Genomic DNA, 19767 nt, shown 5'->3' on the forward strand with positions numbered 1-19767 from the left:
CAGGCAGCTCCGCTAGTGTTTGTGGAGGCTTGTAGGATCAAGAGTAGGTCATTCAGCCCCTCGAACTTGTTCCGCCATTCCTGGTCTGTACTGCAATTCCATTTACTGGCCTTTGATTCATATCCCTTGATGTCCTTAACTAACAAAAGTCTTATCAATCTCGGTCTTGGAAATTTCAATTCATCCATCATCCACAGCCTTTTGAGGGGCGAGACTTCCATATTTCCACTAGCCTTTGTGTGAAAAGGTGCTTCCTGATTTCACTCCTAAATCTACTCTATTGAATACCTTTTATTTTAAACATCTCTTCTAATCAGATCACCTGTCTACTGCCTCGCTGTAGATAGTATGTGGACTGGGGGGCAGAGGAGATAAGGAAGAGATGTGTATCACAGAAACAGGCCATTCGGCCCAACCAGTCTATGCCTGGGTTTATGCTCCACACGAGCCTCCACCCACTCTGTTTACTTAATCTATCAGCATATCCTTCTATTCCTTTCTCCCTCATGTACTGTCAGGGCTATGGGAGATTAAAGAGAGTGTTACATTGCAGTGCTATCTCAGGAGAGGGCCAATCTCGCTGCTCACATTCCCACCCAGCACCGTTCTCCCGTCTTTGCAGAAATGACGGTGAAACTGGTTTTCTGTAATAAATTGTCCTCCCAAGTGTCAGCTTGACTTGGTTGACTTGTCTCCGAGTCAGGAGGGTGTCGGTTCAAGCCCCACTCAAAGATTTGAGCATAATGCACTCCAGTGGTTAACTGAGGGAGTACTGCACAGTGGTGCTCTCTGTCAGATGAGAGATTAAACCAAAGACTCATCTTATATTTAGGTGGCTGTTAAAGGTCAGCTGTTTGCTCTGAAGAAAAGAACAAATATTCCTCTCAATCAACACCACCACCAAAAACTAGTTAACTGGTCAATCATCTCATAGCAGTTGGTAGGATCTTGCTGTGTGCAAAATGGTTTTACCTACATTTTGCAAAAAGTCATTGCACTTCAAAAAAGAAAAAAAAGACTTGCATTTCTATAGCACCTTTCATGACCACCGGACGTCCCAAAGCGCTTTACAGCCAGTGAAGTACTTTTTGAAGTGTAGTCACTGTTGTAATGTGGGAAACACAGCAAGCCAATTGCGCACAGCAAGCTCCCGCAAACAGTGCCGTGGGATCTTTTACGTCCACCTGAGAGAGCAGTTCAACATTTTATCCAAAAGATGGCACCTCTGACAGTGCAGCACTCCCTCAGTACTGCACCGGAGTGTCGACCTACATTTTTGTGCTCTAGTGTCTGGAGTGGAACTTGAACCAACAAGCTGCAGACTCCGAGGCGAGAGTGCTACCAACTGAGCCATGGCTGACACTACAGAGTAATTTGTATCACACTTTCCTCCGGCCCCCCCCCCCCCCCCCCCCCAACCAATCGTTCATCTTAAGGTTACCGTGGATCCTAACTCATTAATTTTGTGTGTGACTCAATGCAGTAACGCCCGTGCAGAGTGGTCTCCCTGCTACGTAGAAGGTGGAATGTATAGGTACCATACGATGTGACCTGCAGGTCAATGCAGCTTTGCTTTTACTACACTGCCAGACTACCGAATGCTTGCACAGCTGTTGCTGTGCACAGTTGACACTCATTTGTGTAGCTCTGGCCTATTTGTCAGTAGATTAACTTTAGTTTGAACTCTTTACCGTTGGCAAGAGCTTACCGTCCGACCCAGAGGAATGATGTACATAGGGTGCTGATGGCATTCTGCAACATGTACACTAGCCCATTCTTTATGACTGACCTTTATAATGGAAAGACACTATAAAATGTCCTCTCTACTAACACTGTGATATATCATGCACTCTAATATAAGGTACATTGCTTCTAGCTCACTCGTTACAGAGGTAATTTAGAAGTATCTTGCACTTCACTATGAATACATTGACTTGGCTTCCAATGGCTGTCCATAAATTTCCCGTTGAAATAGAATTCAGGCTCGGTTTCCTGTGTGGCAGCATTCACAGTTTACATTACCAATATTTTGCCAGATTGAATCCAAATTGCAGTTCATGAAGGCGGCTCACCACCACCTTTTCGAGGGCAATTAGGGATGGGCAATAAATGCTGGCCTTGCCAGCGACACCCACATCCCATAAACGAATACAAAAAATAATTTCCACTTGAATGTTCTTGCCAGTTAATTGAGCCTCGATCTACTGGCTCTGACTTTTATACCAACATGACAGTGCTATCAGCATAGTGTAAAATGGATGGCAGGACTTCTTGAATTCCCCATGTCAGTTTAATTTTACTGTGACAATACCTGTACCATATGGTCACCCCGTGAAATTTCATATTCGATTTCCTAGCAAGAATCTGGTAATGTAAAGGTTTTCTCTCAGTATGGATACTAGAATTAACTCTTTGGGATTTGTCTATAGAATCTTTATCATCTACCCAAGCTGACAAATATGAACTCTTGGTTGGGCCAGTGCACTGAACACTAAAAATCTTCTTTGACTCTCCCCTAGCTCAATGTCATCGAACTGTAGAAGTTCACAGCACGGAAGGAGACCGTTGGGCCCATTGTGTCTGACGTAAGAAAACGACTAGGCACTTGGTCTAAACGTTAAACAAAGCTTTAATCAACTGTTTTACAACATGGAGGTCTAGTTGCGTCCTTCACTAGTTCCTGTTAAAGAATGTCCTAAGCAAGCTGGGTCCATGTCCGAGTATTTATACTCTTCCCTGGACAGCGCCACCCGGTATCATTTCATAAGTCATTGCCACATGAACGACAAGGTTCATGTCGGTGTCTGTGCCGCCTTTATACAAGAGCAATCCAAAACTAATCCCACTGCCCTATTTTTTCTCCATGGCTTTCTGCCTTCCTCTGCTTCAAATATTTTCTCCAATTTTCTTTTAAAAGAAGGAATTGTCTCTTGAGTATTCACACCATTTGAAGCTCTGGGTGTTGCATGATTAGAAATACCATATAGAACCCAGCCCCAATCGAGATGTTGCATTCCGCATGGATAATGTTTGAATTTTCGAGAAGTTTGTTGAGATTGACGTGCTGAAGTGGGGAGGAGGGAAATTACTTAAAAGATTTGTGGAATTCTGCTTTAACAAAACTGCATACTTGTACCCCCCCTCCCCCCCCCAAGCATGAAAAGGAACACAAATATTTTCATAATTAGTCACATCTCCTCTCCCACGTGTTAGCCACTAACTCAAGACTGAACAAATGAGCATTGAATTGGAATGAAATAGAGGGCTGGCCCCGTGCTGCAGGGATCTCAAGGGATTAGTGGCATGTTTTCCGTATTAATAATTCTCTTCTGTTGTACAGTGCAGCACTATTCCGTACGTGCAGAAGTGAGGAGTAGTAACTATGAGAATGTGACACATGAAATAGGAGCCGAGCTATGTAGAATTTAATTTAATTTGTAGCCCGTGAATGATTTGAAGGAGAGGAGAAAAAAACATTGGCGCAATTTATTTCAATTTAACGGTATGTGGACCAATGCTGTTTTGATTTAATTTCAATAATGCAGATCTGCTAGCACGGAAATAGTTGTATACACTCCACTGAGATTATAAGGTTCCTCTATACAGTATCATGGCTTTGTATTAGTGTAATATCGAAAAGAGAGCAACCAATGTTGCAAAAAAAAATGCTTTGCTTCTTTAAAAAAAAATCTTGATCCAAGTAAGGGTGAAGTATATGAACATTTCCTGGGACAGCAGTATGCAACAAAGCTGATATATTACTTACCTGTGTCTGGCTGGCCTGAGGGAGATGTATTCGCTGGTGCCCGTTTGTGTTGGCAGGCGCTCTCTTCACTAAAATTTAGATTGTGAAGCAAACAAATGTTAGCAATTTGTTTGCTTCCCATTTCATCACTGCTTTTATCAATTCTATAACTCTTGTGCCTCCATGACTTGCTGCAACCTACCTCCGAAACCTCCTTCGGCCCCCTACATCCCAGCCTATGCCCGTTGCTCTTCCAACTGTGGTCTTTTATGCATTTTTCCCCTCCACATTGGCAACAGTCTCCCTTGCCATCATCTCCTTGCATTCTGTAATTTTCCCCCCAAATATATATGGCTTGCTACATTTTCTTACCTTTTTAAAACGGCTCTCTTACCCCATCCCCCTCCCCCCAATTCCTCCCCGTCCCTCCCCCTCCCCCTCCCCCCCAATTCCTCCCCCTCCCCCCAATTCCTCCCCGTCCCTCCCCCCTCCTTCCCTCCCCCCTCCGTCCCTCCCCCCTCCTTCCCTCCCCGTCCCTCCCCCCTCCTTCCCTCCCCGTCCCTCCCTCCCCGTCCCTCCCCCCTCCTTCCCTCCCCGTCCGTCCCTCCCCCCTCCTTCCCTCCCCGTCCCTCCCCCCTCCTTCCCTCCCCGTCCCTCCCCCCTCCTTCCCTCCCCGTCCCTCCCCCCTCCTTCCCTCCCCGTCCCTCCCCCCTCCTTCCCTCCCCGTCCCTCCCCCCTCCTTCCCTCCCCGTCCCTCCCCCCTCCGTCCCTCCCCCCTCCTTCCCTCCCCGTCCCTCCCTCCCCGTCCCTCCCTCCCCCCTCCTTCCCTCCTCGTCCCTCCCCCCTCCTTCCCTCCCCGTCCTTCCCTCCCCGTCCCTCCCCCCTCCTTCCCTCCCCGTCCCTCCCCCCCCCCCCCCCCTCCTTCCCTCCCCGTCCCTCCCCCCTCCGTCCCTCCCCCCTCCTTCCCTCCCCGTCCTTCCCTCCCCGTCCCTCCCCCCTCCTTCCCTCCCCGTCCCTCCTTCCCTCCCCGTCCCTCCCCCCTCCTTCCCTCCCCGTCCCTCCCCCCTCCTTCCCTCCCCGTCCCTCCCCCCTCCTTCCCTCCCCGTCCCTCCCTCCCCCTCCCTCCCTCCCTCCCCCTCCCTCCCTCCCTCCCCTTCCCCCCCTCCCTCCCTCTCCCCCCCTCCTTCCCTCCCCGTCCCTCTTCCCTCCCCGTCCCTCCCCCCTCCCTCTCCCTCCTCCCTCTCCTCCCTCTCCCTCCTCCCCCCTCCCTCTCCCTCCTCCCCTCCCTCTCCCTCTCCTTCCCTCCCCCCCTCCCTCTCCCTCTCCTTCCCTCCCCCCTCTTCCCTCCTCCCCCCTCCTCCCCTCCTTCCCTCCCTCCCCCCTCCTTCCTTCCCTCCCTCCCCCCTCCTTCCTTCCCTCCCTCCCTCCCTCCCTCCCCCCTCCTTCCTTCCCTCCCTCCCTCCCTCCCTCCCCCCTCCCCGCCTCTCCCTCCCTCCCCGCCTCTCCCTCTCCCTCCCTCCCTCCCCCCTCCCTCCCTCCCCCCCTCCCTCTCCCTCCTCCCCTCCCTCTCCTTCCCTCCCCCCTCTTCCCTTCCCCCTCCTTCCCTCCCTCCCCCCTCCTTCCCTCCCTCCCTCCCCCCTCCTTCCCTCCCTCCCTCCCTCCCCCTCCTTCCCTCCCCCTCCTTCCCTCCCTCCCTCCCTCCCTCCCCGCCTCTCCCTCCCCGCCTCTCCCTCCCCGCCTCTCCCTCCCTCCCCGTCTCCCCCTCCCCGCCTCTCCCTCCCTCCCCGTCTCCCCCTCCCCCTCCTCCCCTCCCTCTCCTCTCCTCCCCTCCCTCTCCCTCTCCCTCCCCCCCTCCTTCCCCCCCCCCGTCCCTCCCCCCCTCCCTCCCCTCCTCCCCCCCCGTCCCTCCCCTCCTCCCCCCCTCCTTCCCTCCCCCCCTCCCCCCTCCTTCCCCCCCTCCTTCCCTCCCTCCCTCCCTCCCTCCCTCTCCCTCCTCCCCTCCCTCCCTCTCCCTCCTCCCCTCCCTCCCTCTCCCTCCTCCCCTCCCTCCCTCTCCCTCCTCCCCTCCCTCCTCCCTCCCTCCCCCTCCCTCCCTCCCTCCCTCTCCCTCCTCCCCTCCCTCCCTCTCCCTCCTCCCCTCCCTCCCTCTCCCTCCCTCTCCCTCTCCTTCCCTCCCCCCCTCTTCCCTTCCCTCCCCCCTCCTCCCCTCCTTCCTCCCTCCTCCCCCTCCCTCCTTCCTCCTTCCTTCCCTCCTTCCCTCCCTCCCTCCCCGTCTCCCCCTCCTCCCCTCCCTCTCCCTCCCCCCCTCCCTCCTCCCTCCCTCTCCCTCCTCCCCTCCCTCTCCCTCTCCTTCCCTCCCCCCCTCTTCCCTTCCCTCCCCCCTCCTCCCCCTCCTCCCTCCTCCCTCCCTCCTCCCCCTCCTTCCTTCCCTCCCTCCCCCTCCTTCCTTCCCTCCCTCCCCCCTCCTTCCTTCCCTCCCGCCTCTCCCTCCCTCCCCCCCTCCCCGCCTCTCCCTCTCCCTCCCCCTCCTCCCCTCCCTCTCCCTCCCCCTCCTCCCCTCCCTCTCCCTCCCTCCCTCCCCCCCCCCCTCTCCCTCCTCCCCTCCTTCACTCCCTCCCTCCCTCCCTCCCTCCCTCCCCCCCTCCCTCCCTCCCTCCCTCCCCGCCTCTCCCTCCCCGCCTCTCCCTCCCCTCCCTCTCCTCCCCTCCCTCTCCTCCCCTCCCTCTCTCCCCTCCCTCTCCCCCCCCTTCTCCCCCCCCTCCTCCCCTCCCTCTCCCCCCCTCCTCCCCTCCCTCTCCCCCCCTCCTCCCCTCCCTCTCCCCCCCTCCTCCCCTCCCTCTCCTCCCCTCCCCTCCCTCTCCCCCCCTCCCTCCTTCCCCCCCCCTCCCTCCTCACCCCCCTCCCCCCCTCCCTCCCTCCCCCCTCCTCACCCCCCTCCCCTCCCTCCCTCCCCCCTTCCCCTTCCCTCTCCCCCTTCCCTCTCCCCACTCCTCCCCACTCCTCCTTGCTGTCTGCTTCCCCCCTCTTGTGAAGTGGCTTGGGGGTCTGTGAAGTCTGTTCGCCCTCCTGCCATCTGGGAGACGCTACAGATGCATTCGCACCCGAACGACCAGATTTAGGAACAGCTTCTTTCCCAGGGGCTGTCATCCTACTGAACTCCACAAATAAACTCTAAAGCCTGCACATCTGCCAATGCACTTTATTATGCTTATGTTAATGTATTACAAGCCAAATGAATGTTGAATGTTTAAATGTCTTAATCTAAATGTACACTCTCGGGAGCCGCAAGCCTACATTTCGTTGTACTGCACTTTTGCACTAACAATGACAATAAAGTTGATTGTTTGATTGGATGGTTCCAGCATTAAAGGTGCCATATTAAGTGCCGGTTGTTAACTGAGACTGAGAAACACAGCAATTGCTGCTCAAATCAATCATGGCTTTGCTAATACTCGTCTGAGTGACTTAATGGGCCGTGTAATTGCTGATATAACTCAACATTCAAGACTCAAAAAGAATAATAGCCTAGAAATCACTGTTGGTGATAGTGGATGATTTAAAATGAATGGGTTAATTCCTGTATGAAAACAATAGGCAGGGACGTCATATGCTGGCAAAAGTCTCTATGAACCCTGTATATCAATATTCTCAGCTTGCTGAGAAAATGACAGCTTAAGAGGAGTTTAATTTTGGTGTATATACATTAATGTCACTAGGATTGGATTTCATAACAGTGTAATTGTGGGAGTCCGAACTTCATGCTGTATCCAGGGAGGGCAGAACCTTCAAATTAGAGCCAGGCTGTTTAAGGGCGATGTCAGGAAGCACTTCCTCACACAAAGGATAGTGGAAATCTGGAACTCTTTCCCACCCCCCACCCGCCCCCCCCCCCCCCCCACCCCCAAAAAAAGCTGTTGTCAATTGAAAATCTCAAAACTGAGTGATAGATTTTTGTTGTTTATATTTTATTAATTCCTGGGATGTGGGCGTCGCTGGTAAGGCCAGCATTTATTGCCCATCCCTAATTGCCCTTGAGAAGGTGGTGGTGAGCCACCCTCTTGAACCACTGCAGTCCGTGTGGTGAAGGTGCTCCCACAGTGCTGTTAGGGAGGGAGTTCCAGGATTTTGACCCAGCGACGATGAAGGAACGGCCGATATATTTCCAAGTCAGGATGGTGTGTGACTTGGAGGGGGTACTTGGAGGTGGCGGTGTTCCCATGCGCCTGCTGCCCTTGTCCTTCTAGGTGGAAGTGGTCGTGGGTTTGGGAGGTGCTGCCCAAGTAAGGGTATTAAGGGTTACGGAACCAAGGCGGGTAGATGGCGTTAAGATACAGATCAGCCGTGATCTAATTGATGTATGAAGCCTTTCGTACACAAAGCATGTTGCCGTTGGTGGGTATTTTTGTCGCATATTGGAACCAATGCACTCAAAATATGAAAGGTATTGTTGCATTTATATAGCATCTCAAAGCGCTTTACATATAATGAATTACTTTGAAGGATCAAGTGCCACTTTGTGACCTGCACACGGTATCTAAATTGACACTCCAGTACAGTACTGAGGGATTGCTGCAGTGTTAGATGCGACTGTCGAGTGAGAGCCTGCTTGCCCGTGGATCAGGTGGTCATCGAAGACGTAGGTTTAGAAGCGTTCTGATGTCCTGGCCAAAACTCCTCACTCAACCAACATCACTAAAAGCAGATTAACTGGCCATTAATCGCATTGCTGCTTGTGGGGTCTTGCTGTCCTAAAGCCAGCAGCTGGGTTTCCTACATAGGAGCATTCATTACCAAAGTAACTAAGTGTATGTGAATCGCCTTGAGACATTTCTGAGGGATGTAAAATGCCGTGTAAATGCAAGTTTTTTTTAATATACACGCTTCCAGTGTTGAATATTGTAAATTGAAGAAATGTAGAGTGGAATTTCTAGTAATTATGAGGGGGTTAAGAGGCAGTAACAAGCAGGTGTAGTGAGAACACATGGAAGAGGAACATGGGTTGAAGTTTCTGTTTGTTTTGAACATTCACAGTAAGCTTACTGCTTGAGCTGGATTGTCACACAAGTTTAGTTCAGATCTTTCTGCATCAGCACATCCTAGCCAAGTAAGTTTCATGTGTGGCCTGCAGATAACTGTCGGGATTTGCTGCTTTCAGCGAAAAATGGGTGGAGATCCCGATAGGAAAAAGGCCATTTGGCCCATCCTCGTTCGCCTTATCGAGGACTAACCTTTGGATGAGATGTCGAGTCAAGGTCCCATCACCTGTTTTGGTGGCTCAGACAGACATTAAAGTTCCTGTGTGAATTCCACCCCCATCGCATTACCCAAATGTTTCTTGAACAATTCCATTTTTTTTTGTGCCTCTGCTACCCCTACCCAGAAGTCCGTTCTACCTATTGGCTCTGTGTGTGAGAAGAACTTCTGGATTTACATTTTCTGTATCATTTACTGCCTTGTGCACCTTCGAGTGCTCCTGACCACTGCTTCCTTTCCAATGTGTGAAAAGTCCAAGTGGGTGAGCCCCGTTGGGAGTGATGACGCTAAAGGCATTGTATTTGATCTAGATAACTGAGGCCGACTGAATTATTTGACGTAATCAGTAATCGCTCTGTAAGCGGTGTGGACTCGATCCCAGATGACGAGTGTTTAGATGTCACTACTTCACACTGCGCATGCGCGGGAAACCGGCACTTCCGTTCCCCTGAAAGCAGGGGTTCAGAGGTCGAATGCGTGCGCAGGAGAGGCTGCGCGTGCGCATCGAACTTTGTTTTTTTTTACAGGTTTTCCCGGGAGGGTAAGCCTCCAGAAGTTAGTGTAAGCTCTGCTTTTTACAAGGTAATTAATTAAAATATAAACTTTTTTTCCACAGTTTTATTATTTGTAAATACTTTAAAGAAAGGTAAGTTTATTTTTAGCCCCGTTAGAAAATAAAATTATTTTTTTCAAAAATTTAAATTACTGTTTAAAATAGTTATTTCATGTAATTTATAGTTTATTTTAAAAATGTGATTTTTTTTATTTGAAGATTTAGTGATGTTATGGGGCCCGTAGTATTTCTAAGTTTTGACAGCTCTTCCTGTCAGACTTATGAATGGAGCATTGATTGGCTCCCCATGGCCCACTTGATCCCAGGGGACACATCGAACTAACTGCGCCCCTGGGATACGCAAGCACTGCGTGCCGGCAGCTGGAGCAGGCCCAGGATTGGAATTCCACGGGGGCCCACAGCTCAACGGCCGGCGCGCAAGGTAAGCGCAGGTCGGGGGCTTGCACCCGCGGGAAGCCCCCGACCCGAATTTCTGGGCCATTAGCAAAATACTGCGGATGCTGGAAATCTGAAATAACAACAGAAAATGCTGGAAATACTCAGCAGGCCAGGCAGCATCCGTGGAGAGAGAAACAGTCAACATTTCAGATGAAGAAATACTCCCGTTGGCTTCCGACAGTTGTCATTTTGTAGCCTGGGACTACGTGAATTTGCGTTTTAAAGTTGAAGTGAGCAAGATTCCAACAGCCTTGGGATTCCACTGTGTTGTGTCCTTGAGTGGCGGGCAAGGATGGACGCCGTCACTTTCCACATGGGGTTGGTTCCTAATTTTGACCGAGGAGCAGTATTAAGCTACTCCTCAAGAAGAATAGAGACAAGATCAGGGATGGTCATGCTGGCTCACTCGTGTCGAGTTGCATTGGCAGAGGGCTTGGGACCAGGTGCTGACACAATGTGCACAAGATCCCCTGGGTAACGTACCCCTTTATTCTTTTATCTCGTTCCTCACAACCCTGTAGATTTGCCTGGTCTCCAATTAACATCTTTCCCTGACCAAATTAAGAAATTGCCACGTTGCTGAATTGGAGTCTTGATCCTGTTTTTTTTTAAAAATATTTGTTTTAAGCAGGAGTTATCCTGCACTCATTACAAGCTCAAATCAGGGTGAGCTGGAGAGGATCTTGCTCATCAGGGCTTCAGTTTGCTAGGGAATATCATTGAGTTTTTTGCTGATTTCTGCATTGATTCAAACCATTTTTGTCGAAGTCAAACTGGCAGTATAATTGCACCCGGAATGACAAATAATGTCTGCTCTCTCAGGTGGACATAAAACATCCCATGGCACTATTTCGAAGAAGAGCAAGGGGGGTTATACCTGGTGTCCTGGGCCAATATTTATCCCTCAATCAACATAACAAAAACAGATTATCTGGTCATTATCACATTGCTGTTTGTGGGAGCTTGCTGTGCGCAAATTGACTGCCGTGTTTCCTACATTACAACAGTGACTAAACTTCAAAAGTACTTCATTGGCTGTAAAGTGCTTTGGGACGTCCGGTGGTCGTGAAAGGTGCTATAGAAATGCAAGTCGTCTTTACTTTTTTATAATCCCCAGCTTCTTATTTAGTTTTAGACTCGGGTCATTGTCTCGGCCAATGATCAATGCTGACAATTGCGTATCTGTGACACAGAGCCAGTTGTATTGCAGCAGATAACTTCTCATTTCAATTGTAGCCTATCCGTTAACCCACCACACACAACATATCAGTTCCCGGCAGTGATTCTTGCAGCGATTTTCAAATTTTCACTTTTTTAATGGAAAACAAAAGTTATTTTATTTTACGAGCTCTGTTGGAGGTTTCTGCCTCTAGTTTAATACCATTTCTCGATGTGTGTTTCAGAAACACTGTGGACCAGCGTAAGCAATCTCATCTTATTAATAAACATAACGCATTATTATACGTTCATTTAATACAACAGATGAGTTTGGCGTTTCCTACATTACAACAGTGAGAGATGTAACAAGGCACTGAACAAATGCGGGACTATATTCTTTCTTTTCACAGTTGCTTATAAATTATGAGCATGCTGGCACACAAAGATTCACAAGCCAGAAAGCATAAGCAAGAGAGGGGGTGTTAAGACAGGCGGCATGTGAGCGGAACAGCACCTGATGCAGCACTTGTTGCACAGGTGCCTTTCCTGAAACACGCAGCACAGTGTAGGCTGTAAAAGGAGAAGCAACTGCAGTGGACCATACTATTCATTCGCAATGCATTTAGTCATCACATTGTTAGATAGTGAAACTATCCTGATAATGCTTTCTTATTAACGTGCTAGTACAGGAAACTCACGATTTACCGGCACCTAAATAACCGGAAATCTCTGTTAACCGGCAAAATTCAGGAGTAGGTTCAGGTAAGTTTTACTTCATATTAGTGGCCGTTCCTGGATCTGTGGCCGTGTAACCGGGGTTCCTGCACCTGTTGCTATGCAACAGGGACACCTGGATCTGTGGCTGTGTACGGGGCTCTCGTACCTTTTACTATACCTCTCTGTAATCCGGACTTTTTGATAAACCGGCACCACGCCAGTCCCGTCGGTGCCGGATAAAAAAGAGTTTCCTGTATATAGCTTCAAGCTCTGCTCTAGGTATTCAGAACCTAATCTAGAGCAATACTCCACTGCAGTAATTTTAAACATTGCTGGAAGTATTGGCTGATATTCAACTGAGGCCTTGTCAGCCTGTGTGTGTGTGTGTATATAATTATAAACATTAAAGATCCCATAACACTATTTAAATAACCTGGTTATTTACCATATTACTGTTTCTGGGATCTTGCTGTGTGCAAAATAGTTGCCACATTTTCCTACAAACTTTGTTATATTTTTCATAGTAATTCATTATATACTTACGATAAAGCTACCAGATTATCTATATCTAAATACAAGTGTATTTAACAGCTCCTTTAAATCTATGCCATACTCTACAATAAAGCTATAGAGATTATAATTATCCCTTAAATTACTTGTTGCTAGTATGAACAGCTTTCACTCTGTTTTGCCTATAATCCTTAATCTAAAATAACTCGAGCAATGTTATACCGTAAATCTCCCTTCCCACTCCCACAAATATAGCAATTATGTGCTTAATAGAAATGTTCAACCTCCTTTTATATTTAAAAGTTTCAAATCAAATTTCAAACTTAATTTACCATTAGTCTTGCATTATGTAAACTGACTTATTCCCCAGTAATATAGTTACTGATTTCAGCTTAATCAATTTTCAGGAATTGCATTCTAAATAGGCGCACCCTGAGGTCAGTTAGAGGCAAATTGCTGCTGCTTCAGGAAGTTTGCCTTTAGATTGGCAGCTCCTTGTAAATATCTGGCACCTGTCCTGGGGAGGCGGGGGAGAGAAGAGGGCAGCAGAAACCAGCAGGAAATTACTGGCTTTCTCCTTTTTTATATTTTGTTTTTTAAAGATTTTACAGTTGTGCTGTTTTATATATAAATATATATTTCAGCCAAATCAAGTGCATGTGGAAATGTGACAGAAGTGCCCAACACCAGACTTTGCATTTTAAATTACTATAGATAATGAGAGTCCTTGCAGAATGACAAGATTAATATGTTTTTGGTGATACTGATTGAAGGAGGAACGTGGACAAGGACAGCAGGAGGACGCCCTGTTTTTTCTGTCGATAGGACTCATGGGCTGTTTAACATCCAGAACAGGCAGACGTGGCTGAGGTTTTTTTAAAAATTTGTTCCAGCGACCCCCCACACCCCAGGAACAATTTTTCTGCCAGCTTAAGGTAATTGGAAAAAGAATGCGGGACGACATGAGGGAAAAAAATGTTTACGCAGCAAGTTGTTACAATCTGGAATACACTGCCTGAAAGCCTGGTGGAAGCAGATTCAATAGCAACTTTCAAAAGGGAATTGGATAAATACTTGAAGGCAAAATTTGCAGGGCTATAGGGAAAGAGCAGCGGAGTGGTACTAATTGGATAGCTCTTTCAAAGAGCCGGCACTGGTATGACTGGCTGAATGTACTGTATGATTCTGTGATTCTATGACCTACACTTGTGTCAAAATATATAATTTCACTGATGCTCTTTATTATGGTACCATTGGCAATGTGAAGAGATATGCTTTCATTTTATAAACTTTCAATCTATTGTGCACAAGAATAACTTGCATACTCTTTACAGCTCACTCATACTAACTTCTGATTTGTTCAACTCCTTATGCACTTAAATCCCCCATTTTCTGTTTATTTTATCCATTGTAGAGCACCAGTACAGTGCCCAGTTACAAAGCCATGGCGTGTATAAAGATTTGGTGCGTTTTAGGACTAGGAGTCCTGATCTCCCTCACACAGGCCCATACTGATTTCTTCACGTCTATCGGTAAGCACAAGCTTTCTTTTTTGGTTTAAGCTGCAGCTGTTTAAAAAAATGCTATTGCTCGACTAAAAATACATGAGCCATGGATAATAGATAGGGTCAGGCCAGGGATCTAATATTAAGAGTGCACACTTGTTAACCTTTACTTCTGATTTGTTGTACCAGAGACATGAAAGAATCTCTGTTTTAATGTAACTGTCCCAGTGCATTCTCTCTAACCAGCGGAGTTGCTGTTTATGTAAGCTATGTGCATCTAAGACAAGAAGAGATAATCCTAGGTGAACTTCTCAAGCAAAACAGTAATCTGTGTTTATTTACATAAGAACATAAGAAGTAGGAGCAGGAGTAGGCCATACGGCCCCTCGGGCCTGCTCCGCCATTCAATAGGATCATGGCTGATCCGAACCTAGACTCACGTCCACTTCCCTGCCCGCTCCCCGTAACCCCTAATTCCCTTATCAGCTAGGAAACTGTCTATCTCTGTTTTAAATTTATTTAATGTCGCAGCTTCCACAGCTCTCTGAGGTAGCAAATTCCATAGATTTACTACCCTCTGAGTGAAGAAGTTTCTCCTCATCTCAGTTTTGAAAGGGCAGCCCCTTATTCTAAGATTATGCCCCCTAGTTCTAGTCTCACCCATCAGTGGAAACATTATCCCCGCATCCACCCGATCAAGCCCCCTCACAATCTTATATGTTTCGATAAGATCGCCTCTCATTCTTCTGAATTCCAATGAGTAGAGGCCCAACCTACTCAACCTTTCCTCATAAGTCAACCCCCTCATCTCCGGAATCAACCGAGTGAACCTTCTCTGAACTGCCTCAAGAGCAAGTATATCTTTTCTTAAATATGGAAACCAAAACTGTACGCAGTATTCCAGGTGTGGCCTCACCAGTACCCTGTATAACCGAAGCAAGACTTCCCTGCTTTTATACTCCATCCCCCTTGCAATAAAAGCCAAGATTCCATTGGCCTTCCTGATCACCTGCTGTACCTGCATACTAACCTTCTATGTTTCATGCACCAGGACCCCCAGATCCCTTTGTACTGTAGCACTTTGCAGTTTCTCTCCATTTAGATAATAACTTGCTCTTGATTTTTTCTGCCAAAGTGCATAACCTCACACTTTCCAACATTATATTCCATCTGCCAAATTTCTGCCCACTCACTTAGCCTGTCTATGTCCTTTTGCAGGTTTTTTATGTCCTCCTCACTCACTGCTTTCCCTCCCATCTTTGTATCGTCGGCAAACTTGGATATGTTGCACTCGGTCCCTTCCTCCAAATCGTTAATATAGATTGTAAAGAGTTGGGGTCCCAGCACTGACCCCTGCGGAACACCACTAGTCACAGATTGCTAACCCGAGAATGAACGATTTATCCCAACTCTCTGTTTTCTGTTAGATAGCCAATCTTCCACCCATGCCAGTATATTACCCCCAATCCCGTGATTGTTTATCTTGTGCAGTAATCTTTTGTGTGGCACCTTGTCAAATGCCTTTTGGAAGTCCAAATACACCACATCCACTGGTTCCCCTTTATCCACCCTGTTTGTTACGTCCTCAAAGAATTCGAGCAAATTTGTCAAACATGACTTCCCCTTCATAAAACCACGCTGACTCTGTCCGATTAAATTATGCTTATCCAAATGTCCTGTTCCTGCTTCCTTAATAATGGACTCCAACATTTTACCAACCACACATGTTAGGCTAACTGGTCTATAGTTTCCAGCCTTTTGTCTACTTCCCTTTTTAAATAAGGGCGTTACATTAGCAGTTTTCCAATCTGCTGGGACCTTACCTGAATCCAGGGAGTTCTGGAAAATTACCACTAATGCATCCGCAATCCCCACCGCCACTTCTCTCAAGACCCTAGGATGTAAGCCATCAGGTCCAGGAGATTTATCCGCCTTTAGTCCCATTATCTTACCGAGTACCACCTCCTTAGTGATTTTAGTCGTGTTTAGCTCCCCTCCCCCCCCCCCCCCCAATAGCCCCCTGTTTGTCCAGTGTTGGGATATTTTTAATGTCCTCTACTGTAAAGACTGATACAAAATATTTGTTCAGCGTTTTTGCCATCTCCATGTTCCCCACCACTAATTTCCCGGTCTCGTCCTCTAAGGGACCAACATTCACTTTAGCCACCCTTTTTATTTTTATATAACTGTAGAAACTCTTGCTATCTGTTTTTATATTTTTTGCTAGTTTACTTTCATAATCTATCTTCCCTTTCTTAATTAATCTTTTAGTTATTCTTTACTGGCTTTTAAATGCTTCCAAATCTTCTATCCTCCCGCTAGATTTGGCTACTTTATATGCCCTTGTTTTCAGTCGGATACTATCCTTTATTACTTTACTTAGCCACGGATGGCTGTCTTTTCTTTTACGCCCCTTTTTCCTCAGTGGAATATATTTTTCTTGAAAGTTGTGAAATATCTCCTTGAATGTACACCACTGCTCATGTACCGTCTTACACTTTAATCTATTTTCCCAGTCCACTTTAGCCAACTCTGCTCTCATACCTTCATAGCCTCCTTTATTTAAGCTCAGTACGCTGGTTTGAGATCCAACTCTCTCACCCTCCAACTGAATTTGGAATTCGACCATGTTATGGTCACTCATTCCAAGGGGATCCTTTACTAGGACATTTTTTATTAATCCTGTCTCATTACACAGGACCAGATCTAAGATTGCCTGCCCCCTGGTTGGTTCAGTAACATACTGCTCAAGGAACCCGTCCCTAATGCACTCTTCCTCAAGGCTGCCCTGGCCAATTTGATTTGTCCAGTCAATATGAAAGTTAAAATCCCCCATGATTATAGCTGTTCCCTTATTACAAGCCCCAACTATTTCCTGATTTATACTCCGACCAACAGAGTTGCAACTGTTAGGAGGCCTATAGACTACGCCCACTAGTGACTTTTCCCCCTTATTATTCCTTATCTCCACCCAAACTGTTTCACTATCCTGATCCTTTGACCCAATATCATTTCTCACTATTGCAGTGATTCCATCCTTTATTAACATAGCCACCCCACCTTCCTTTCCTTTCTGTCTGTCCTTCCTAATTGTCAAATACCCCTGGATGTTTAGTTCCCAGTCATGGTCACCTTGCAGCCAGGTTTCTGTAATGGCCACCAGATCATACCCATGTGTAGTTATTTGTACCGTCAACTCGTCTATTTTGTTACGAATGCTGCGTGCATTCAAATAAAGAACTTTTAAATATGTTTTGTGACAATTTATTCCTGCTTTGAAAGAAACTACAGGAAACTTTTTTTTATCTGACACAGACGGGACCGATGTGGTGCCGGTACATCAAAAATTCCGGATAACCGACGCTATAGTAAAAGATAAAGCAACAAACCCTGTTGCTTAGCAACAGGTTCAAAACAATGGCCACAAGTTGCAAGCGTCTCTGTAGCTTAGCAACAGCTGCAGCCACACGCTTGCACAGCAACAAATGGAGTAATAAAAGTTACCTGAACCTACTCCTGAATTTTGCCGGTTAACCGACATTTCCGGTTATTTAGGTGCCGGTTAATCGAAAGTTTCCTGTAGTTCTTTGAATTGAAAGCACTTCTCTATCCAGGTAATGTAACATTAGTAAAAGACAAAATAAAAACTATTATTGTGTACCAGCTACAAGATGCACTGCAGCAACTCACCAAGGCTTCTTCGGCAGCACCTCCCAAACCTGTGACCTCTTCCACCTAGAAGGACAAGGGCAGCAGCAGGCACATGGGCATGCCACCCCCTCCAAGTCACACACCAACCTGACTTGGAAATATATCACCGTTCCTTCATCGTCGTAGGGTCAAAATCCTGGAACTCCCTCTGCCGAACAGCGCTGTGGGAGCACCTTCACCACACGGACTGCAGCAGTTCAAGAAGGCGGCTCACCACCACCTTCCCAAGGGGCAGTTAGGGATGGGCAATAAATGCTGGCCTTTCCAGCGACGCCCACATCCCAGGGACGAATAAAAAAAAAAAAAATTGTAAAAAATATTTGTAGTCTGTCACTCTGGATTGATGTGCCAAATGGAAGGGAATCACTCGGGACCAATACTTGCGTACCTCCTGTGACTAATTACAAAGTGATATTGGCAGCAGCCAGCTTGGGATGGTGCAAGTTTTAAGGAGTTGAAATCGTCCTGAAGTGTGATAGAAACAACACTGCTGGATCCTCTCCTAGAGGGGCACTCCCATGCTTGCGATGCCATCATTGTCCCCCCAAGCAGTTTGCAGATGATACTAAAATCGACTGTGTGGTTGATACTGAAGACGGAAGCTGTAGACTGCAGGAAGATATCAATAAATTGGTCAGGTGGGCAGAACAGTGGCAAATGGAATTCAATCCAGAGAAGTGTGAGGTAATGCATTTGGGGAGGGCTAACAAGGAAAGGGAATAGACATTAAATGGTAGGACACTGAGTAGTGTAGAGGAACAAAGGGACTTTGGAGTGCATGTCCACAGATCCCTGAAGGCAGTCGGCCAGGTAGATAAGGTGGTTAAGAAGGCATACGGAATGCTTGCCTTTATTAGCCGTGGCATAGAATACAAGAGCAGGGGGGGTTATGCTTCAACTGTATAAAACACTAGTTAGGCATCAGCTGGAGTACTGTGTGCAGTTCTGGTCACCACATTACAGGAAAGATGTGATTGCACTAGAGAGGGTACAGAGGAGATTTACAAGGATGTTGCCAGGAGTAGAGAATCTTAGCTATGAGGAAAGACTGGATAGGCTGGGTCTGTTTTCCTTGGAACAGAGGAGGCTGAGGGGAGACCTTATTGAGGTGTATAAAATTATGAGGGGCCTAGATAAAGTGGATAGGAAGGACCTATTTCCCTTAGCGGAGGGGTCAAAAACCAGAGGACATGGATTTAAAGTAATTGGTGGAAGGTTTAGAGGGGATTTGAGGGGAAATTTTTTCACCCAGAGGGTTGTGGGGGTCTGGAATTCACTGCCTGAAAGGTTGGTAGAGGCAGAAACTCTCACCACATTTAAAAAGTACTTGGATGTGCACTTGGGATGCTGTAACCTTCAGGGCTACAGACCTAGAGCTGGGAAGTGGGATTAGGCTGGATAGCTCTTTGTTGGCCGGCGCGGACACGATGGGCCGAAATGGCCTCCTTCCGTGCTGTAAATTTCTATGATTCTAAGCAAAGGTTCTGCCTAAACTTTAACGGCCACTGTTTGCAGAGTTGCCAAATTCCAGAAATTAATCGCAGAGCAAAGTGGATCAGACCAAGACATCCACCCCACCATTAGTCCATCTCTGTTGTACAAAAAACGTTGATTAGAGGCAAAATGTTAATTTCTAGACTTCATTGGGTGAATTACAAAAACTATTTATTTGTAGACAATATAAATGCAACAACAATACACTTCAAAGCCCAGCTTGCACGGGTGTTAAAAAATGACTCTGGACCTCTGGTTCCCAAAGCTCTCCACCACTGGACATTTTCCTCGCCTCATGTCTGGGTCTGTTGTAGACTCACTGATAGAGATAGAAACATAGAAGATAGGAGCAGGAGTAGGCCATTCGGCCCCTCGAGCCTGTTCCGCCATTTAATGAGATCATGGCTGATCATCCAAATTCAGTACCCTGTCCCTGCTTTCTCCCCATATAACTTGATCCCTTTAGCCTTAAGAAATATATCTAACTCCTTCTTAAATATATTTAATAAGTTGGCCTCAACTGCCTTCTGTGGTAGAGAATTCCACAGGTTCACCACTCTCTGGGTGAAGAAATTCCTACTCATCTCTGTCCTAAATGGCTTACCCCTTATCTTTAGACTGTGACCCCTGGTTCTGAACTCCCCCACCATCGGGAACATCCT

At 47.2% G+C, this 19767-nt stretch overlaps 1 protein-coding gene across 5 annotated transcripts in view; it reads left to right on the forward strand.

Moving 5' to 3' along the window:
* Window positions 1–19767, forward strand: part of LOC147098655 (prolyl 4-hydroxylase subunit alpha-1-like) — a 121577-nt gene that overhangs the window by 48843 nt on the left and 52967 nt on the right. For all 5 annotated transcript variants that reach the window (XM_085970635.1, XM_085970634.1, XM_085970636.1 and 2 more), the window contains one exon: window positions 13810–13927. In XM_085970635.1, coding sequence (XP_085826761.1) covers window positions 13840–13927 — 88 coding nt within the window. In that variant the 5' untranslated portion in view covers window positions 13810–13839. The remainder of the gene's footprint in view (window positions 1–13809; window positions 13928–19767) is intronic.

The sequence above is a fragment of the Somniosus microcephalus genome, chromosome 29 (genome assembly GCF_052327205.1).
Source record: "Somniosus microcephalus isolate GS21.2 chromosome 29, FLI_Smic_1.0, whole genome shotgun sequence".
Lineage (NCBI taxonomy): Eukaryota > Metazoa > Chordata > Chondrichthyes > Squaliformes > Somniosidae > Somniosus > Somniosus microcephalus.